We start from the raw sequence: 17,626 nt of genomic DNA on the forward strand, positions 1-17,626 counted from the left end.
CCCAGGGAGCTAAGGTCATCCACGAAGGACTCTTGGGGCTAAAGTGAGGAAGTCCAGCAAAGTGAAGGAGGACTTTGGGAGGAACCAGCACCAGGGCGATGACTAACTGGTGGAGAAATCAGCTGGGAACAGAGAAAGGAGGTGCCTGCAGCATCTGCATCCCCCGCCCCCAGGCACAGCCCCCTGCAGGCAGAACCAGCTCTCCTGGGAGGGAAGGCAGGCTAGGGTCAGTGAAACCATCTTTCCCTCCCTCTTTCCCCCAAGTCTAGTGACACTAATTGGTCTGACGCCTCTGTTATTTTAGTCACACAGACTGATCTTGGATTGTCACAGTGCCACCATGGAGTGAGATGTGTGATTTATGTAAGGGGGGAAGGTGCCTCTCTGCCCTCCCGGGGCTGTAGGTTCATTCATTCTGCAGTCCCTGCTTCTAACAGGAGCTGCATAATTTCCCCCAACTCTTCTTTGGGCCCCCTCTTGAGCAGCAAGCAGCAGCCCTGGGAGCCCTGCAGGGGCCCAAGAGCTTGGACAGGCTCCGATTAAACAAACCCTCTTTTCTCTCCTCTGCTTTGAGTAGCGCTGCCTCCCCTTCACTTCTGACCCAAGCTGTTTCATCCAAGCCAGTCTCAGACCACAAAGCACTGAGGACAAACAGCAGCAGCCCCAACACAAGAGCCACACAGGCATTAAAAATATGTTTATCTTTAATGATCCAAGATTCTGCAAGACACACTGATATACCCAGAACTGGGTGGAAATACAGCATCTCAGCTGTGCTGCTGCCAGCCTGGGGGTGGGGAGCTGGATGCTGGCTGAAGGACCCCCATGGTGAAGTCGATTCCAACCTCACGGGAGCCTCAGTGCCCTATCTCCATGGAAACCAGCCTGGCACTGGGATGGGGCCCTAGGGAGCCTGCATGAACATCTCTGAGAGGTATTTCCCATTAAAAACAACCACAGGTGCCCTCCCCCACCCCAAGCCACGGCCCAGCTCCCCCTCCTCTCAGCGTTGTCGGACAAGATAAAGGAAATGGGAGTGACCACATAATGACAAACAAAAGCAGATTGTACCTCCTATTAGCGAAGAAAAAGGAAGGGAAAGGGTAGCAAGGGAGCTGCACTTCCAGCTCAGAATTCTGTCAAGACCCTAGAGCGGCTATGGCAGACAGTGGTGCGTGACTGCCAGAGGGCAGCGCTACCCAAACCCCTGGAGGTACCCTTGGTTACTGGTGGGGCCACTGCTGCTGTGGGGGAGAGAAAGACAGGTCTTGGAGGCTGCTTCCTGCCATCTAGCGCTGCCCAATGTTTGGACCAAGAGGGGATGGGACCTAGGATGGCTCTACAACTCCATACTCAGTACGAAAGAGAGGGCTCCCAGGATCTCAATGTGGTATCAGGGACGATGGCCCACACTCCCTCCTTCCCACCCTGCTGGACCGTCAGACCTCTGAGCTAGGAAGAACTTCAGGCAAGGCCAGGATGAATGGGGGAAGGAGACAAGAAAATCGTCTCCAACTTGGCATCAAAACAGTAAGTTCAAAGAAACAAAACCGTGATTTTTTATAGCAGGTTCTCCTGGCCAGCTCACGACAGCAGGTCTCCACCCACTCAGGGATGGCCCAGTAAAACGTTGGGCAAAGCAAGGGCATGGCTACCCTCAGGGCAGTGCATGGAACTCAGAAAAGTGAGTCTACAGGATGCAGGAGAGAACAGCAGAGCCCACAGCTCTGCCACTCTGACACGTCCTCCATCGGCCCCACGTGCCCTAGGCACTGACCTCATACCTGCCTCAGGAGCAGCTTCCTTCAGGCTGAGTCCTGGCAGGGGAAGTTCCCAGGCAGGTGTCCCAGAAGGAACATGGGAGTGTTCTCTGCAGGGCCCTGCCTGAGCTCTTCAGGGGGATGGGGAGGAGGCCACCCACTCCTCATGCCAGGTGCAGTGCTCCCCAGTCCCTTTTCAAGAGGGGGAAGCAGCCAGCACTATGGGCCCCAGGTGGCCCCGTCTCAGGAATGACAGGGCATTCTGCAGGGGTGGTGCATCCTGAGGCTCTTAGGCCCTGTGCATCTGGATGAAGGAGAGGACATCCTCCTTGGACAGCTTGTCCTGGTCCTGGGGCTTCTGGGAGTCATGCACACGAATGCCATCCCCCCACTCCCAGAAGAGCCGGCCATAGTAGCAGATGCTGGGAGGAGAGGGAGGGGAAAGAGGTTAGGGGACTGCACCCAGATGGCATAGGGTCAAGTGTTCTTAAGGGTGTCGGGCGCAGGGATCTGTCAATGACTTTAGTTGAGGGTCTTCCCCCTGGCAGGCAAAAGGTACCCAGTAGGCCCTAGCTCTGCCCTGCCTCCCAGCACCAACTTTTCCCAACAAACAGCTGTTGCTGCTAATTGCATCCAACTGGATTCCTACAATGACTGATATTCCTGGCTTATCTGTCTGTGCTTCTCTAATAGAACAGTATTAGTAGTGTGGTGACAGAAAATGTCAGCGGCTAATTACAGGCACATTAGGGCTGCTGGGGAAGCCTATGACCAACAGTCTAATGGACACCGGGTCCTAAAGAGGGACAGCTGGGACCTTGAGTGCCAAGGGGCAGGGCTGTGGGCCCTCAGCATGTTCCCACCATCAGGCCAGTGTTGGAATGTCACCGAAACGTGGCTGCTCCATGGGGTGGATACGCTGCCCAGATGGGCCTTCACAGCCAGGTCCGTAACCATTACGGCAGGTCCAGGCATCATGCTTCCCTCACCAGCTCTACCCAGGCCCAGCCACACCTGCAGGGGGCTGCCATCCCCACAAAGGTGTTCTCAGGCCTGTGCTCAGGGGAACCCCTACATGGGCAACAGTCTTAGGAACCAGGGTGTGCCCCAGGACAGCTGGCTGACATCCTGCAGGAGTACTTGAGGCTGCTAAGGGGGGCAGGCTTGGAGGAGAGCTACTTACTGAAATGGGGCAATGGAGTCTGCCGGGAGGTCAAAAGTAGAGTCCTTGGTTTTCTTGTTGTAGAAGAATTTCTTCTTGAAGCTTTTGCTGAATCCCATAGTCCAGGGCTCTGACAGGAGGAAGAGGGGATGAAGCCCAGAAGGGGACACAAAGCACTTGTGGAGGACAGGTGCGTGCCTTCCTCCACTCCTGGTGGTCCTATTCCTGCCTCTCCCCAAAAGCAAGCAGGGAACAGCCCGTGAGGCAGCAGCCTTCATCACCAGCCCAAAGGGGCTCCAGGAGAATGACTAAGCCGTGACTTCTCAACGACCCCACCCCAGTCTTGCCAACCGGCCATCAGGGTAACATCTCTAGGACTCTGACAGATCAAGGACTCTGTTAGCCAGAGGGCTCTGAAGAAAGGGGATGCAAAATGGAAGAAGCCAAGCTTGACTTTCTGGATCTGCACTGTCTACTGAGAAGGCCCTTTTCCTGCCATGAGAACAACACATGCTTGTGTACAAGTTGAGCTCCTCTCCCTATTCCCTAACCAACTCCCAAAGCCCATGGAAGAACAGAAGAGGCTCAGGGAACACTGTCCCCTAACATACGCCTCAGAGAAACGCCAGCCTAGCTGCTACCCACCTTAGCTGGGAGCCCTTTGCTCTGGCTCAGGTAGGGTCTGGGCCCATCACCTGGTGGGGAGAGGGGAGAGGGGAGGGGATGGTGGGAACAGTCCCTCCTCACCCACCATTCACTGTCCTGACGATGTAGAGGCCCATGGGTACAAAGTGCCGGTCATCACGCCCCGTGTAGCTGAGCTTTGGGGTGCCACTGGAGCCCTTGATGATCTTCATCTCCAACCTGACTTCCCCAAGAAGGTATGTACATGAGAGAGAGAAAAGGCCCTGGCTGATAAAATTAGTCTCTAATAAAATCACCCCAACTGTAGTATCTGATCCTGGTTTGCCTTAAGACGAAACTGAGGCACAGAGCCGAGTGAGTGGGTGGCCATGCTGAGTTTAGAATTCAGGTCCTGAATTCCTTCAGGCAGTGGAGGCAGGGGAGTAACAAATGACCCTGCTGTGTCACTGCTGCTTGGAGGATTTCAGGGTAACACCAGTAAGGGTGAGATCTGATACCATGGGTGCCCATGGCAATGTGACCACTAAAGCGTTAATGTAACCTCCACATAAGCACACCCAGGAGACTGAGATCTGTGAGCACCCGCACACCACTAAGAATATGAGGACGCATTTATGCCCCTTCTACCCCTCCAGGCTCAATTTCTCTCAGCACCGGGAGCTGGGATTTATGGTATTTCAAGCAGCTTACTGCTCTGCCCCTCGCAGGGCCCATCGTAACTGTGACAGCATCAATGAGCCCGTATTTCTGCCTGACACAGCCCACCCGCTCCCTCCTGATAGGATGCTGAAGCAGCTCTCAGCCGGGGGGCTCTTGACTGCAGTGGTGCTGCAGAGAGGCAGGTGAGGTGAGGGGACCACTGGAGCCAGCGCACCACCTCACCCCGACCAGTCTCTACGAAACGGAGGATGACTCCAGGACACGGCCGCACCCCCACCTCCTGTTGAATCTGAGTTTCACCAGTCAAGTCACTCACCTGACAAAAATCTTCTCCATCTCTTCCAGTCTGTACACCTCCTTCACCCTGCGGGTAGAGGGACAGAGACAAAGGCTTCCTGGGGGACATTCTCGTCCAGGAGGCAGCTGGGAGGCAGGAGACTGCACCTGACCTTGGCTTCTGCCCCAGGCCCTCCCTGAAACCACCCAGCCCACCGGCAGCAAGGACACCGAGCCTGCCCTGTGGCTGTTCTACACAGACAAGCCCTGGGTTTCAGAGCTGCCAAGCAGCTCCTCAGGCCTGTGTCAGGGCAACTCGGGAGTGAAACTACGGATGCTGGAAGACAGGAGGGAGAAAGAGGAAGAAAAGTCTGGCAGACAAAGATGTCTCTGTCAGCATTCTCACCCCCAAGCCATCTTCACCATCACCAGAGGGGAGAAAACCAAGGAGCAGGCTCTTGCCCAGGTCTGTCCATGTGGATTTTAGGCCTTCCATAACACGTTACTGCTAAACAGTCCTAATAGTCCTATTATCCACAGTGGGTGGGGAAACCCTAACAAGGATGCAGGGCTCCTGTTTGACGCCCACGCTCAGCTCTTGGGGGCCCTGAACATGTCTTTGGAACTGCTAGTGGGGAAGGTTCCCAGAAATCCAGCAACCAAACCACAAGCAATGAAAGCAAGGTTCCCCCTGGGAGCTGTCTTTCAGGACCTAGCAGACAGGACATTTTAAAGTGCAGACAGAAATTCCTTTCAGACTTTCGCATGCCACCTATAAAGTGCATTCTCAATACTGAATTCAATTTTAACTAAGTAAATTTATGTTAAAAAGAACAAAAACAATGTGGATAAAGTGTAACTAGATACCTCAGTCTCCAGCCACATGAAGCCCCCAAGAGCAGGGCTAAACAGTACCCTTTGGCAATAACCTCAGACTTCAGCCTACCCTGGAAAAGTGTGTCCTCCATCTGTCTCCTCCTGACTCTGTTCTCTTCCTCCTTTCCCTCTCAGGGTCCTGGAACTTTCCCACTATCTAACATTACAACAACCCTGGCCTTCTCCTTCAGCACTGGGGGTCCCATTCCCTCAAACCATTCTTCTCTTTTTCATGTTCAAAATTCCCATTCCCTCAGCACCCATTTCTTACCTGAAAAAAAAAAAATAAAAAGGCCAGGTGATGTGCTAACAATGCTCAAGTGGGAACGGGTGATTCATGAGGTGGGCTGGCACTTTCAGAAGCACGTGCATCTTAACAAGGATGCCTTAACCCCTCAGAATGAAGTTCACTCACTGCCAGGCAGGATGGGGAGATGCTCTGGGGCAAGTCACCTACCTAGCACCCTCAAACAAACTTCTCAGCAAGAATGGTCTTGTCTCTAACACCAACTTGCCTAGTGCCCTCCACTGAGCCCTCCCATCCCTCACTGGACGGGAGCAGCAAGTACTGGCCAGAAAGCAGCATGGAGGGGAGGGACCACACGCTCACCTGATGGGATTCATGTCAGGCCGACTGGGCTTGGAAACGGCTTTCACAAATTTCTCGGCAAGCTGAATTCTACAATCCAAATACAGTCTCTCTCAGAGGCAAGCCAAGGATGCCTCCACCAGCACCCCTACCCCCAGGGCATTTTCACAGCTCGTCAGAGAACCTTCTGAATCTGCGGCAAGACTGCTCCAAGAGGCAGCACTCATGTCTCCCAGGATGCCCGCCCTGCCCTTCTCCACCGACGTCTTTATTCATGCCCCACCCCTGTGGATTCTGACCTCTGATTTCACTATGTCAGTTGGTTTTCCTGAAGTGTGCCTTCAGCTGTGCTCAGTCACCTCCACTAGAACTTCAAGTATCATCTTTATTGTATGTGTCTGCCCTGTCACCCCAAAGCATGGACACCACAGTGCACCCACTCAGATGAAGCAACTTAAATGGGACCACTCAAGCACAAGATATTTCTTCCAAGGAGTACCCCTCTTCCCACAAGGTTACCCTCTTGCTCAACCTTAAATACCTCAACCTGAGCAGCTGTGGCAAAATGGAGTGTGCTGGTATCTCTGATAACCAGGGCCCAAGCCCTAGCCAACTCTGAAGTGGCAACACCAATTCTCACCCTGACTTTGGGACCACCCAGTGGGTGGGAGAGGGAAACTCAGGATGTGGACAAGCAGAGAAGCCCTGGGTGAGGGGCCACACCTCAGGAGGCTGCTGTCCTCCCAAGCTGCCCTGGCCTACCCCCACCCTCCCAACCCTGGGGCCCAGGTCAGACCGCTGGTTAAAGTGCTGCTCCCGAACATCGGTGCCATTCAGCACAAGGACATCGAGGATGTGGATGGCACTGATCTTCCGCTGGGCCTTCCCCTAGAAGGATAAGTAAGTACACTGCCCAATCTGCCAGGCGTCAGCCTTCAGGCCCCACTAACCCCCACCATGGCATGCTGGCTCCATTCCGCCTATAGCCGGGGGAAAGGTAGGGCTCTAAATATTAGCGGAATATTTCTCGTCTCCCTCCCAGCTGCTTCTCAGAACGACTGGCCTGGGCTTCTGAGCAGGGTAAGATCCAAGGCATTGGCCGGGCGCGGTGGCTCAAGCCTGTAATCCCAGCACTTTGGGAGGCCGAGACGGGTGGATCACAAGGTCAGGAGATCGAGACCATCCTGGCTAACACGGTGAAACCCCGTCTCTACTAAAAATACAAAAAAAACCGGGCGAGGTGGCGGGCGCCTGTAGTCCCAGCTACTCCGGAGGCTGAGGCAGGAGAATGGCGTAAACCCGGGAGGCGGAGCTTGCAGTGAGCTGAGATCCGGCCACTGCACTCCAGCCCGGGCGACAGAGCAAGACTCCGTCTCACAAAAAAAAAAAAAAAAAAAGATCCAAGGCATTGGGTGATGAGGCCCCTTGAACCTCAAACCCAGTGAGGTTGCTGCCATGGCACTCCAGCCAGGATCTGGCTTACACCCCTTGCCAACTGTTCCTACTGACTGTTCTGAATGTTACCACACAGATTTCATACTCATGGCTCCTGAGAAATAACAAGTCTCTTCTTTCCCAAGGGATCTCTGGTCAAAAGCTAAATCAGCTGCTAAAAAATACCCAGTAGACTCAGTAGGGCCCTCAATGCACAGAGACAATCAAGGTCTCCTCTGATGCACAGAAACTGTGCTCCTCCTTACCTGAACCACTGTGTCTTAGAGCAGCTGCACTGGGAGAAGAGTCATTATAAACCCTTAGCCCAGCCTTCGGCCCTGTCAGCCACCACACAATGTAACCAAGTTAACTCAGGGCAAAAGGCCAGGTTCAGCAGCTCCCTAGTCCCCTAGCTGCAGGGCCAACACTTGAGCAGAACCATCTCTGACCTCCCCTTTCAGCTCATGCACAATTTCCACAGATAGCAGAGTGTCCCGAGGCAGCTCTGTCTTCAGGTCTAGCTTGATCCAGCGGTCTGACTGGCGGCCATCCCACGTGTAGATCTGGGATTTCTATAGGCAGAGAGAAACAGTCGGGTAAGGAAGGCACGGACATCGAAGGATAAAAGGCTTACTTCTCAAAAGAGCTTTTAGTTAGCAGCTACAAACTGATGGGACTGGGAAATGTCAGAAGAAAATGTCTATGAGAAATTAAATCCATTATACTTTAGTGATAATGATAGTAGTGTTCACCAGTGCCTCTGCAGAAGAGAAGCAGAGATCTGGCTCAGCCTTGGAACAGGCGCAGGGCACCACTCAAAAGACCTAAGTCCATAATTAGTGGCCCTCAAAAAAGATCCAATTTCGTGTATGTCTAAGGTGGGTTTGGTGAAGAATCCAGAGAGCAGAGAAGGAAAGAGTAAGTAAAATGAGAAAAAGACAAAGTGTGAGAGGACACAAAAGAAGTAACTGAGGAAGACAGGATCAAATTATATAGAAACACAAGTCAAGAGTTGAAAGAAAAAGCAATGACTTTACCCAGTTAAGTAAGATAAACAACTTGCCAAGGCTCTCCCTCACCTCATTTTAGACTCCAGGGGGCCCAGGGTAAGGACAGGGAGTATCTGTGCAAGATGGGGGATGGCATGGGGTGGTGGTGGTGTTGCAAAGGAATGGCTGCATGGGCTCAAGCCAGATTAGCCTGCTGACCACGCTGCTAGCCTGGGAAGCTCTGTATCACAAGAAAAGCAGCAGTGTTCCCTTTAGCAACGCACAGAGTTGAAGAAACAAATGAAAGAATGAATGAATGACACTTGGCAAACTCAGAGGAAGAAAGGAAATAAAGTTTCAAGAAATACCTTCACTAGAGTTAAAGCAACAGCTACTTAGTGCCAAGAGAACATGTACCAAGTGTGGCAGGCAACAGTCCAGATTCCCACAAAGGGCAAATCCACCATCCCAAGCAGGGCAGGAAGCCAGGTGCAGACTTACCCCCAGGCCGATGAGGAACTTCTGCTCACTGCCAGACACCATGCAGCGGTAGTCAAACACAGGGCGGATCTTCTCCAGGGTTTTAGAGGTGAGCAGTGTGGGCTTGTAGCTGAAGATGTCAATCTCAGTGCCCTGCAGCCACGAGTCAGAGAAAACACTGTCAGGTTGGGGGAAGGGACAGTATGGGTGCCTACATGGGCTGGGGGCAGGCTCGACAAGGCAAGGGACAGGAAGCATTGGCTCTCTGAAATACGCTCCCCTGCACCCCCTTCTCTACCTAACTGTGCACTAAATGGGATCTATTTCCATCTGCTTGGAATGTTCCTGTAGGACCTATTAGGAGAGGCTGGAAAAGTAAAGAACACTGAGTCCCCAAGTACAGATCAATTTACCAGACCTATAAGAAAATGTCACCAGAATATAAAAGCTGCCCCTTCGATAAAAGTAAAAGCAAGGATTCTCCAGCAGTTGGTTTGAGAACAGTTTAGTGATCTCTTTACCCCATTTAGAAAATTGTACACATACAATTCTTTTGAGGGCATCTTGAACCTCGGTCTCTACTCCCTGACCCCCACAAAACCAGCACAATTGCCCATGATCTGGGCCAGATTTAAATGAGGCCCAAGTAAAAGCTGGAGGTTGAGTGGTAGGAAGAAACAGGGCAAAAGAACTCTGAGGACCAGGTCACCAGAAATAAGACAAAGAAGCTGGGGTTAGGCCAACCATGCTGTGGGCTTCCCTGGCAGCTCCCTTCACCCTATGCCCAGCTCCCTTGTCTAAGATCATCCTATACTCTGTGTCTCTTTTGTAGGCAAATCCCACAGGACCCTGAATTTGCCAGGGTGACACAGCCAGAACCACCCTTTGGGTGGCAGGAATGCTGAGCACAGGCACTGAAGATGAGAATCTTCCGTTGGCCTGACTGCTCTTGGGGAATTCAACACCCTATACCAAAGGTTTCCCACTGTGGCAGCCTTAGCTCTGCCCCTTAGAATCCATGAGGGGCATCTGCACAAACCCTCTGGAGGCCATGCATTTGGGGCCTCAGTGATACTATCCACATCTAGAGACAGATCTCTAACTTTTTATTTCCACCACAGATACCAGTCTTACCTGGATTAGCTCAAAGAACTTTGATTTGGGGTCAGAGGAAGAAGGAGCCACACGAGCCTGGTCTGGGATCTGAAATAAGACAGCAAAGAGCCTTGACTTTCCAATGCCCGTTTGACTGAGGCCGTGTATGAGTGTACGCAGGTGGAGGATAGGGTCAGACTGGGGAGGAGGAATGGCACACAACGAAGGAGGCTAGGCTGACAGGGATGGAGGTGGATAATTCACTCACTGCTCCCTTTCAGACCCTGTGGCAATGCACCCCAAAGGCTACTTCCCTTTCTCTGGGGCTCTCTGTGGTCAGTGCTGCTACATGGGGCCACCAGTTGCAAAACTGATGCCAGTCCACCTCCCCACACCCCACCCCTTAGCCCTTTCTGACCCAGCTGCAGGGTCAAACCTGCAGTCAAAGGGCCAAGGAGGTAACTACCAGCAATGCCGAAAAGTCAACCTCTGGGATGCTGTGAGGGTAGCATATATTTTTGGATGCGGAGGGACCCTAAGGTGACAGGATTGGGAGCTAACCCCGTCCTTCTCTACAGCTTCCCTGCCCTGAAGCAGCAATGAGCTGGGGGAGACACTCACCCCCCAGAGTCGGAGGCACTCCTTCCGGATCTCTGCCTGTCGAGGCTCACTCAGTGTCCTGGGAGTATGAAGCCAGTCAGTGATTAAAATCTCTACGAGACACAGGAGTGCCCCCAGTGCACCCCTCACATCCCACAGAGAGGAGGCCTGAATGAATGAACATGTGAGTGTACACACAGACACTATGCTGCCACTGGCCCAGCGTGATTACAACACATGCAAGGCTCTCCTTTTGAAGACAGGAGCTCCAACATACATGAAATGGGATTACCTGCCCTTCTCACCACAATGGGAAAGGAGAAAGTGCCCTCCAGACCACCTGGATGCCAGGGTCCTCTCTGACACCCCTTTTCAATCACTCATCAACATGTTCTAGCTCCTCTTCTGCTGACACAGGCCATACTAAACCTGTCTCAGCAGATGTCACCATGCCCCACAAGGCTGAATTAGCTTATGTTCACCCCCTACCAGAGGTTTCTCTGATCAGTCCTACCTCTCCTCTCTTGATCACTCTTTACTCTGTGTCCCCTGAACATTATGTATTCTACTTGTGCTACGCCACTGTATACCCTCTGATGCACTGTTCATAAACTTTCCTGTATCCTTTTCCTGGGTTACTCTTATCTGCCCAAAGACAGTGTAAAGTATTTGGGGACAAGATTCATGTCATATGCTTTTCTGGCATCCTTCAGAGACCACAGCAGAGTATGAGATAAGAGTAGGTGTTTTAAAATGTTTCTTGAAATGAAAAAAACCAGCTTGGGGGGAGGAGCAAAGCAAGATCTTCCCTTGAAATAGGTGGTTTCTGAAAAGTGTGCAACACTCACGTGTCTTGAACAAAGGCATGGATTTTCGCCAGAGCTTTGATCTGCAGACCACAGTGGCTAAAAGAAAAAAAAAATTGTTTGATCTCAGGATTACCAAAAAAGACAGGTAACTGACATCAGGACAGAGAGGTTAAACTGGAGCAGTGGCCATCTACGTTTGGTGAAGGAGCTGGAGAGCTGAGAAAGAAACCCACACCCCACCCCACAGTGCAGTTACGTGGGGCTTACTGAAGGATGAGGGTAGAACAGGAAAACCAAGTCACTCAGTTCTTAGATCCCAAGTCCTACTAAAAGGAAGCTTGTATTCCCACCCTTAAATCATCTGAGAGTAGAGGTGAGCTCATTCAAAGCCCAGACTCGGTTCAACTATAGACTAAGCTTACTCGACCCATGTATAGTAACAGCCACCCTTTCTACTTTAGTCTTCACTGTTCTTTACATACAATGCCTGGTATTTAATAAAAAATTATGAGGCATATGATGAAGCAAGAAAATGCTACCCATTGGCAAGAGGGAAAACAAGCCAAAAGAATAAGACCCAGAGATGGCCCAAATGTTGGAATTCTCAGATGGGGCCTTTAAGATAACTGTGATAAACATGTTAAAAGATCTACTGGAAAGGGTGAATGACATATATAAATAAAAAGGTGAAGATTTTCAGCAGAGATATAGAAACTGTATTTTTTAAAGGCAAATAGAAATTCTAGAAATGAAAATATGTTTGAGATGAGAAATTATTTTGCTGGGATTGGCAGACTGAACATAGTAGAGAAAAGAACCAGTGAACTTGAGGACAGACATGTCAATAGAAACCCAAACTGGGCTGGGCGCGGTGGCTCAAACCTGTAATCCCAGCACTTTGGGAGGCCGAGACGGGCGGATCACGAGGTCAGGAGATCGAGACCATCCTGGCTAACACGGTGAAACCCCGTCTCTACTAAAAATACAAAAAAAACCGGGCGAGGTGGCGGGCGCCTGTAGTCCCAGCTACTCCGGAGGCTGAGGCAGGAGAATGGGGTAAACCCGGGAGGCGGAGCTTGCAGCTGAGATCCGGCCACTGCACTCTAGCCCGGGCGACAGAGCAAGACTCTGTCTCAAAAAAAAAAAAAAAAAAAAAAGAAACCCAAACTGAAACATAAAAGAGGAAAAAAAGTGAAAAAAAAAAAAAACAAAAACGGATCATCTAGGTATTGGGGACAATAGCAAACTGCTTAACATAAACATAATTGGAGTTCCAGAAGCAGAGGAAAGAATAAAACAATATATTAGGCTGGGTGTGGTGGCTCACACCTGTAATCCCAGCACTCTGGGAGGCTAAGGCTGGCGGATCATCTAGGGTCAGGAGTTTGAGACCAGCCTGACCAACATGGTGAAATTCTGTCTCTACTAAAAACACAAAAACTAGCCAGGCATGGTGGTGGGTGCCTGTAATCCCAACTACTCGGAAGGCTGAAGCAGGTGAATCACTTGAACCCCAGAGGAGGAGGTTGCAGTGAGCTGAGATTGCACCACTGCACTCCAGCCTGGGCAACAGAGTGAGACTCCATCTCAAAAAACAAAACAAAACAAAAACCAATAAAACAACATATTGACAAACTAATGGCCAAGAAATTTCCTGAAGTGTTGAATGAAATCAATCCACAGATCCAAGGTCAGTGAACCCCAAGCAGAATAAATACAAAGAAAACCACATATAAATGTATCAAGGTTGATATACTAAAAATAACAGATAAAATATTAAAAGCAGCCGGGAGGGGGGAGGGATTGCATTGGGAGTTATACCTGATATAAATGACGAATTGATGGGTGCTGACGAGTTGATGGGTGCAGCACACCAACATGGCACAAGTATACATATGTAACAAACCTGCACGTTATGCACATGTACCCTAGAATTTAAAGTATAATAAAAAATTAAAAAATAAAGAAAAAAAAAAAAGAAAAAATAAAAGCAGCCAGAAGGGAAAAAGACACATGACATCCAGGAAAACAACAGGAATAATGGCTGACTTTTCATCAGAAACAAGGGAGGCAGAGAACCATGATATCATATCTTTAAAGTGCAAAAAACATCAACCTCAAATTGTATACCCAGTGAAAATATCCTTCAAAAATGAAAGGGAAATATGCATACATACATTATATATATACATATATATATTTTTTTTGAGACAGAGTCTTGCTCTGTCGCCCAGGCTGGAGTGCAGTGGCCAGATCTCAGCTCACTGCAAGCTCCACCTCCCGGGTTCACGCCATTCTCCTGCCTCAGCCTCCCGAGTAGCTGGGACTACAGGCGCCCGCCACCTCGCCTGGCTAGTTTTTTGTATTTTTTTTTTTAGTAGAGACGGGGTTTCACCATGTTGGCCAGGATGGTCTCGATCTCCTGACCTTGTGATCCACCCGTCTCGGCCTCCCAAAGTGCTGGGATTACAGGCTTGAGCCACCGCGCCCGGCCTTTTTTTTGTTTTGAGACAGAGTCTCACTCTATCACCCAGGCTAGAGTGCAGTGGCACGATCTTGGCACACTGTAACCTCTGCCCCCTGGGTTCAAGCAATTCTCTTGCCAGACAGTTTCGCCATGTTAGCCAGGCCAGTCTCAAGCTCCTGGCCTGAAGTGATCCACCTGCCTCAGCCTCCCAATGTGCTGGGATTATAGGCGTGAGCCACCATGCCTGGTCTAAATACATTATTTTTATTTATTTATTTATTTAAGATGAAGTCTTGCTCTCTCACCTAGGCTAGAGTGCAATGGCACAATCCCAGCTCAATGCAACCTCCACCTCCCAGGTTCAAGTGCTTCTTCTGCCTCAGCCTCCCGAGTAGCTGGGATTACAGGTACCTGCCATCATGCCGGGCTAATTTTTGTACTTTTGTAGAGATGAGGTTTCACCATGTTGGTCAGGCTGGTCTCGAACTCCTGACCTCAGGTGATCCACCTGCCTAAGCCTCCCAAAGTCCTGGGATTATAGGCATGAGCCACCACACCTGGCCTAAATATATTTTTAAATACACAAAATTAGATATATATGTGCATGCGTGTGCATCTTTAAAAGACTATAAGCAGTTTAAAGTAAAAATAGTAATTATATAAACTAGGGTTTATATAAAAACAAAAACACAAAGACAAAAGAATAGCATGTATCGTGTTGTAAGGTTCTTACACTGTTCGTAAAGCAACAAAATAGTTTTGGAAGGCAGACTGATTAATTAAAGGTGCATATTGTAATCTCTAGAGCAACAACTAAAACATAACAAAATAAAGTCATCTAAAAAAACCCAAGGAGATAAAAAGAATCCTAAAAAATACTGAATTATTTAAAAAATACTGAATTAGTTATTAAAAAATACTGAATTAGTCCCACCAAAAATGGAGGGAAGAAAGGAAGAGAAGAACAAAGACCAGACAGGATAAACAGAAATCAACCAAGACAGGGGATTTAGAGCCAAACATTAATAATTACACTCAATGTAAATGTACCAATCACCCCAATTAAAATGCTGAGACTTCTATACAGGTCAGACTGGACAAAAAGGTAAGACTTACCCACATGTTGTCTATAAGAAACACATTTAATCATAAAGACAAAGGTAGAAGGACAAAAAAAGACCATACAAACACTAAGCTAAAGAAAGCTTAAGTGGCTATATTAATGTCAGATAAAGCAGACTTTCAGACAAGGAGTATTACTGGAAATAGGGTATTTCATTACGATAAAAGGTCAATTCATCAAGAAAACAAAACTGTCTTAAACGTGCATGTGCCTAATAACAAAGATCCCAAATAACTGAAGAATTGACAAAACTAATGGGAGACACAGACAGCTCAATAATCATAAAGACTTTTAACAACCCTCTTAGCAACTGACAGAATAAGTACTCAAAATATCAGTGAAGATTTAGAAGATCTGAAAAACACTATGAACTAACTTGACCAAATTAACATTTATAGAACATTATACCAAGCAACACCAAGATAGAGCATATGATGGGCGATAAAATAAGCCTCATTAAGTTTCAAAGGATCAAAATCATACAGAATACATTCTCTGAGAATGGTGTGACTAAATCTAACAGGTATCTTAAAAATCCTAAATTATCTGAATATTAAACACGACATACACATAATCTATGAATCAAAGAACAAATCATAAGGAAAAAATTTAAAATATATGAGCCATAGGATAATTAAAAGACACATATCAAAATGTAGGAGATTCGGCTAAAGCATCCTTTTTTTTTTTGACACAGGGTCTCATTCTGTCATCCGGGCTGGAGGGCAGTGGTGCAATCTTGGCTCACTGCAACCTCCACCTTCTCGGCTCAACCAATCCTCTTGCCTCAGCCTCCTGAGTAGCTGGTACCACAGGTATAAGCCACCATGCCCAGCTAATTTTTATACATTTTGTAGAGATAGGACTTCGACCATGTTGCCCAGGTTGGTTTCAAACTCCTGAGCATAAGTAATCAACTGCCTTGGCCTCCCAAAGTGCTGGGATTACAGGTGTGAGTCACCGTGCCTGGCCCTAAAGGATTCTTGAAAGGAAATTCATAACATTAAAAAAATTATATATACACACATATATATGTGCAGAAATAGAAAAGCCCATCCTAAAATTTATAAGGAATCTCAAGGGACACCAAATAGCCAAAATAATCTTGAAAATGATGAGCAAAGTTAGAGAACTCACACTTCCTGATATTAAAACTTCCTACAAAGCTACAGTAATAAAAACTGTCTACTACTGGCATAAAGACAGACACATAAACCAATGGAAGAGATAGCCCAGAAATAAACTCTTATATATATGATCAAATGATAGATGCCAAGACCAATCAATGGGGAAAGGGCACTGTTTTCAACTAATGGTGCTAGGAAAACTAGATATTCACATGCAAATTGACCCTCACCTAATACTATATACAAAAATTAACTTAAAATGAATCAAAGATCTAAATGTAACACATAAAACTGTAAAACTTGGCCGGGCGCAGTGGCTCATGCCTGTAATTCCAGCACTTTGGGAGGCCGAGGCGGGAGGATCATGAGGTCAAAAGATCGAGACCATCCTGGCCAAGAGATGGAGACCATCCTGGCCAACATGGTGAAACTCTGTCTCTACTAAAAATACAAAAATTAGCTGAGCATGGTGGCACACACCTGTAATCCCAGCTGCTCGGGAGGTTGAGACCAGAGAATTGCTTGAACCTGGGAGGCAGAGATTGCAGTGAGCTGAGATTGCACCACTGTATTCCAGCCTGGCAACAGAGCAAGACTCCATCTCAAAAAAAAAAAGAAAAAAAAAAAAAGAAACTGTAAAACTTTTTAAAAACATAAAGGAAAGATTAATGACATTGAATTTAACAATGATTTCCTGCATGTAACACCAAAAGCACAAGGAATAAAACAAAAAAAATAGGTAAATTGGATTACATCAAAATTTTAAACTTAAGTGCATCAAAGGACACAATCGATGCAGTGGAAAAAAAAAACCCTACAGAATCGCAGATATTTTCAAATCACATATCTGACAAGTGATTAATATCCAGAATATTTAAAGAACTCCTACAATTCAACAACAACAACAAACAAACAAAAACAATTAAAAACAGCCAAAGGTCAGCCAGACATGGTGGCTCATGCCTGAAATCCCAGCACTTTGGGAGGCCTAGGTGGGCGGATCACCTGAGGTCAGTTCAAGACCAGCCTGGCCAACATGTTGTAACCTGTCTCTACTAAAAACACAAAAATTGGCTGGGCATGGTGGCAGGTGCCTGTAACCCCAGCTACTCACAGGACTTGTATCCAGAATGTAAAATAATTCCTGCAACTTGATAAAAAGGCAAATCAATTTTTTTAAATGTTCAAAAGACTTGAAGAAACACTTCATAAAAGAAGATATACAAGTAGCCAAAAAGCACACACAAAGGGGTTCAATATAATCAGTTGTCACAGAAATACATATTGAAACCACAATGATATAACACTATACCCCACCAAATGGTTAAAATAAAAGACTGATAATACCAAGTGCTGACAAAGATGTAATCAGAACTTCATATTTTGCTGGAAGGAGAATAAAACAATGTATATAAATTGTTTTATTGTTTTTATATATAATATACAATTTTTTTTATGAGACGGAGTCTTGCTCATTGCCCAGGCTGGAGTGCAATGGCGTGATCTCAGTTCACTGCAACCTCCACCTCCCAGG

General features: G+C 48.0%; 1 protein-coding gene across 2 annotated transcripts in view; it reads right to left on the bottom strand.

The window, feature by feature from the left end:
- Positions 1–686: 686 nt before the first annotated feature.
- Positions 687–17,626, bottom strand: part of CMTR1 (cap methyltransferase 1) — a 49,588-nt gene continuing 32,648 nt past the window's right edge. The window contains exons 14-24 of one of the 2 annotated variants that reach the window (XM_023212701.2): positions 11,415–11,471; positions 10,588–10,645; positions 10,006–10,074; positions 8,893–9,024; positions 7,852–7,974; positions 6,765–6,856; positions 5,990–6,058; positions 4,544–4,591; positions 3,674–3,786; positions 2,944–3,052; positions 687–2,182 (exon numbers count right to left, since the gene is read on the bottom strand). In XM_023212701.2, coding sequence (XP_023068469.1) covers positions 2,050–2,182; positions 2,944–3,052; positions 3,674–3,786; positions 4,544–4,591; positions 5,990–6,058; positions 6,765–6,856; positions 7,852–7,974; positions 8,893–9,024; positions 10,006–10,074; positions 10,588–10,645; positions 11,415–11,471 — 1,003 coding nt within the window. In that variant the 3' untranslated portion in view covers positions 687–2,049. Of the gene's footprint in view, positions 2,183–2,943; positions 3,053–3,673; positions 3,787–4,543; positions 4,592–5,984; positions 6,059–6,267; positions 6,857–7,851; positions 7,975–8,892; positions 9,025–10,005; positions 10,075–10,587; positions 10,646–11,414; positions 11,472–17,626 lie in introns of those variants that run through there. The other variant, XR_002731727.2, reaches the window with a different exon arrangement.

This window comes from Piliocolobus tephrosceles, chromosome 5, assembly GCF_002776525.5.
Source record: "Piliocolobus tephrosceles isolate RC106 chromosome 5, ASM277652v3, whole genome shotgun sequence".
In the NCBI taxonomy this organism is placed as follows: domain Eukaryota; kingdom Metazoa; phylum Chordata; class Mammalia; order Primates; family Cercopithecidae; genus Piliocolobus; species Piliocolobus tephrosceles.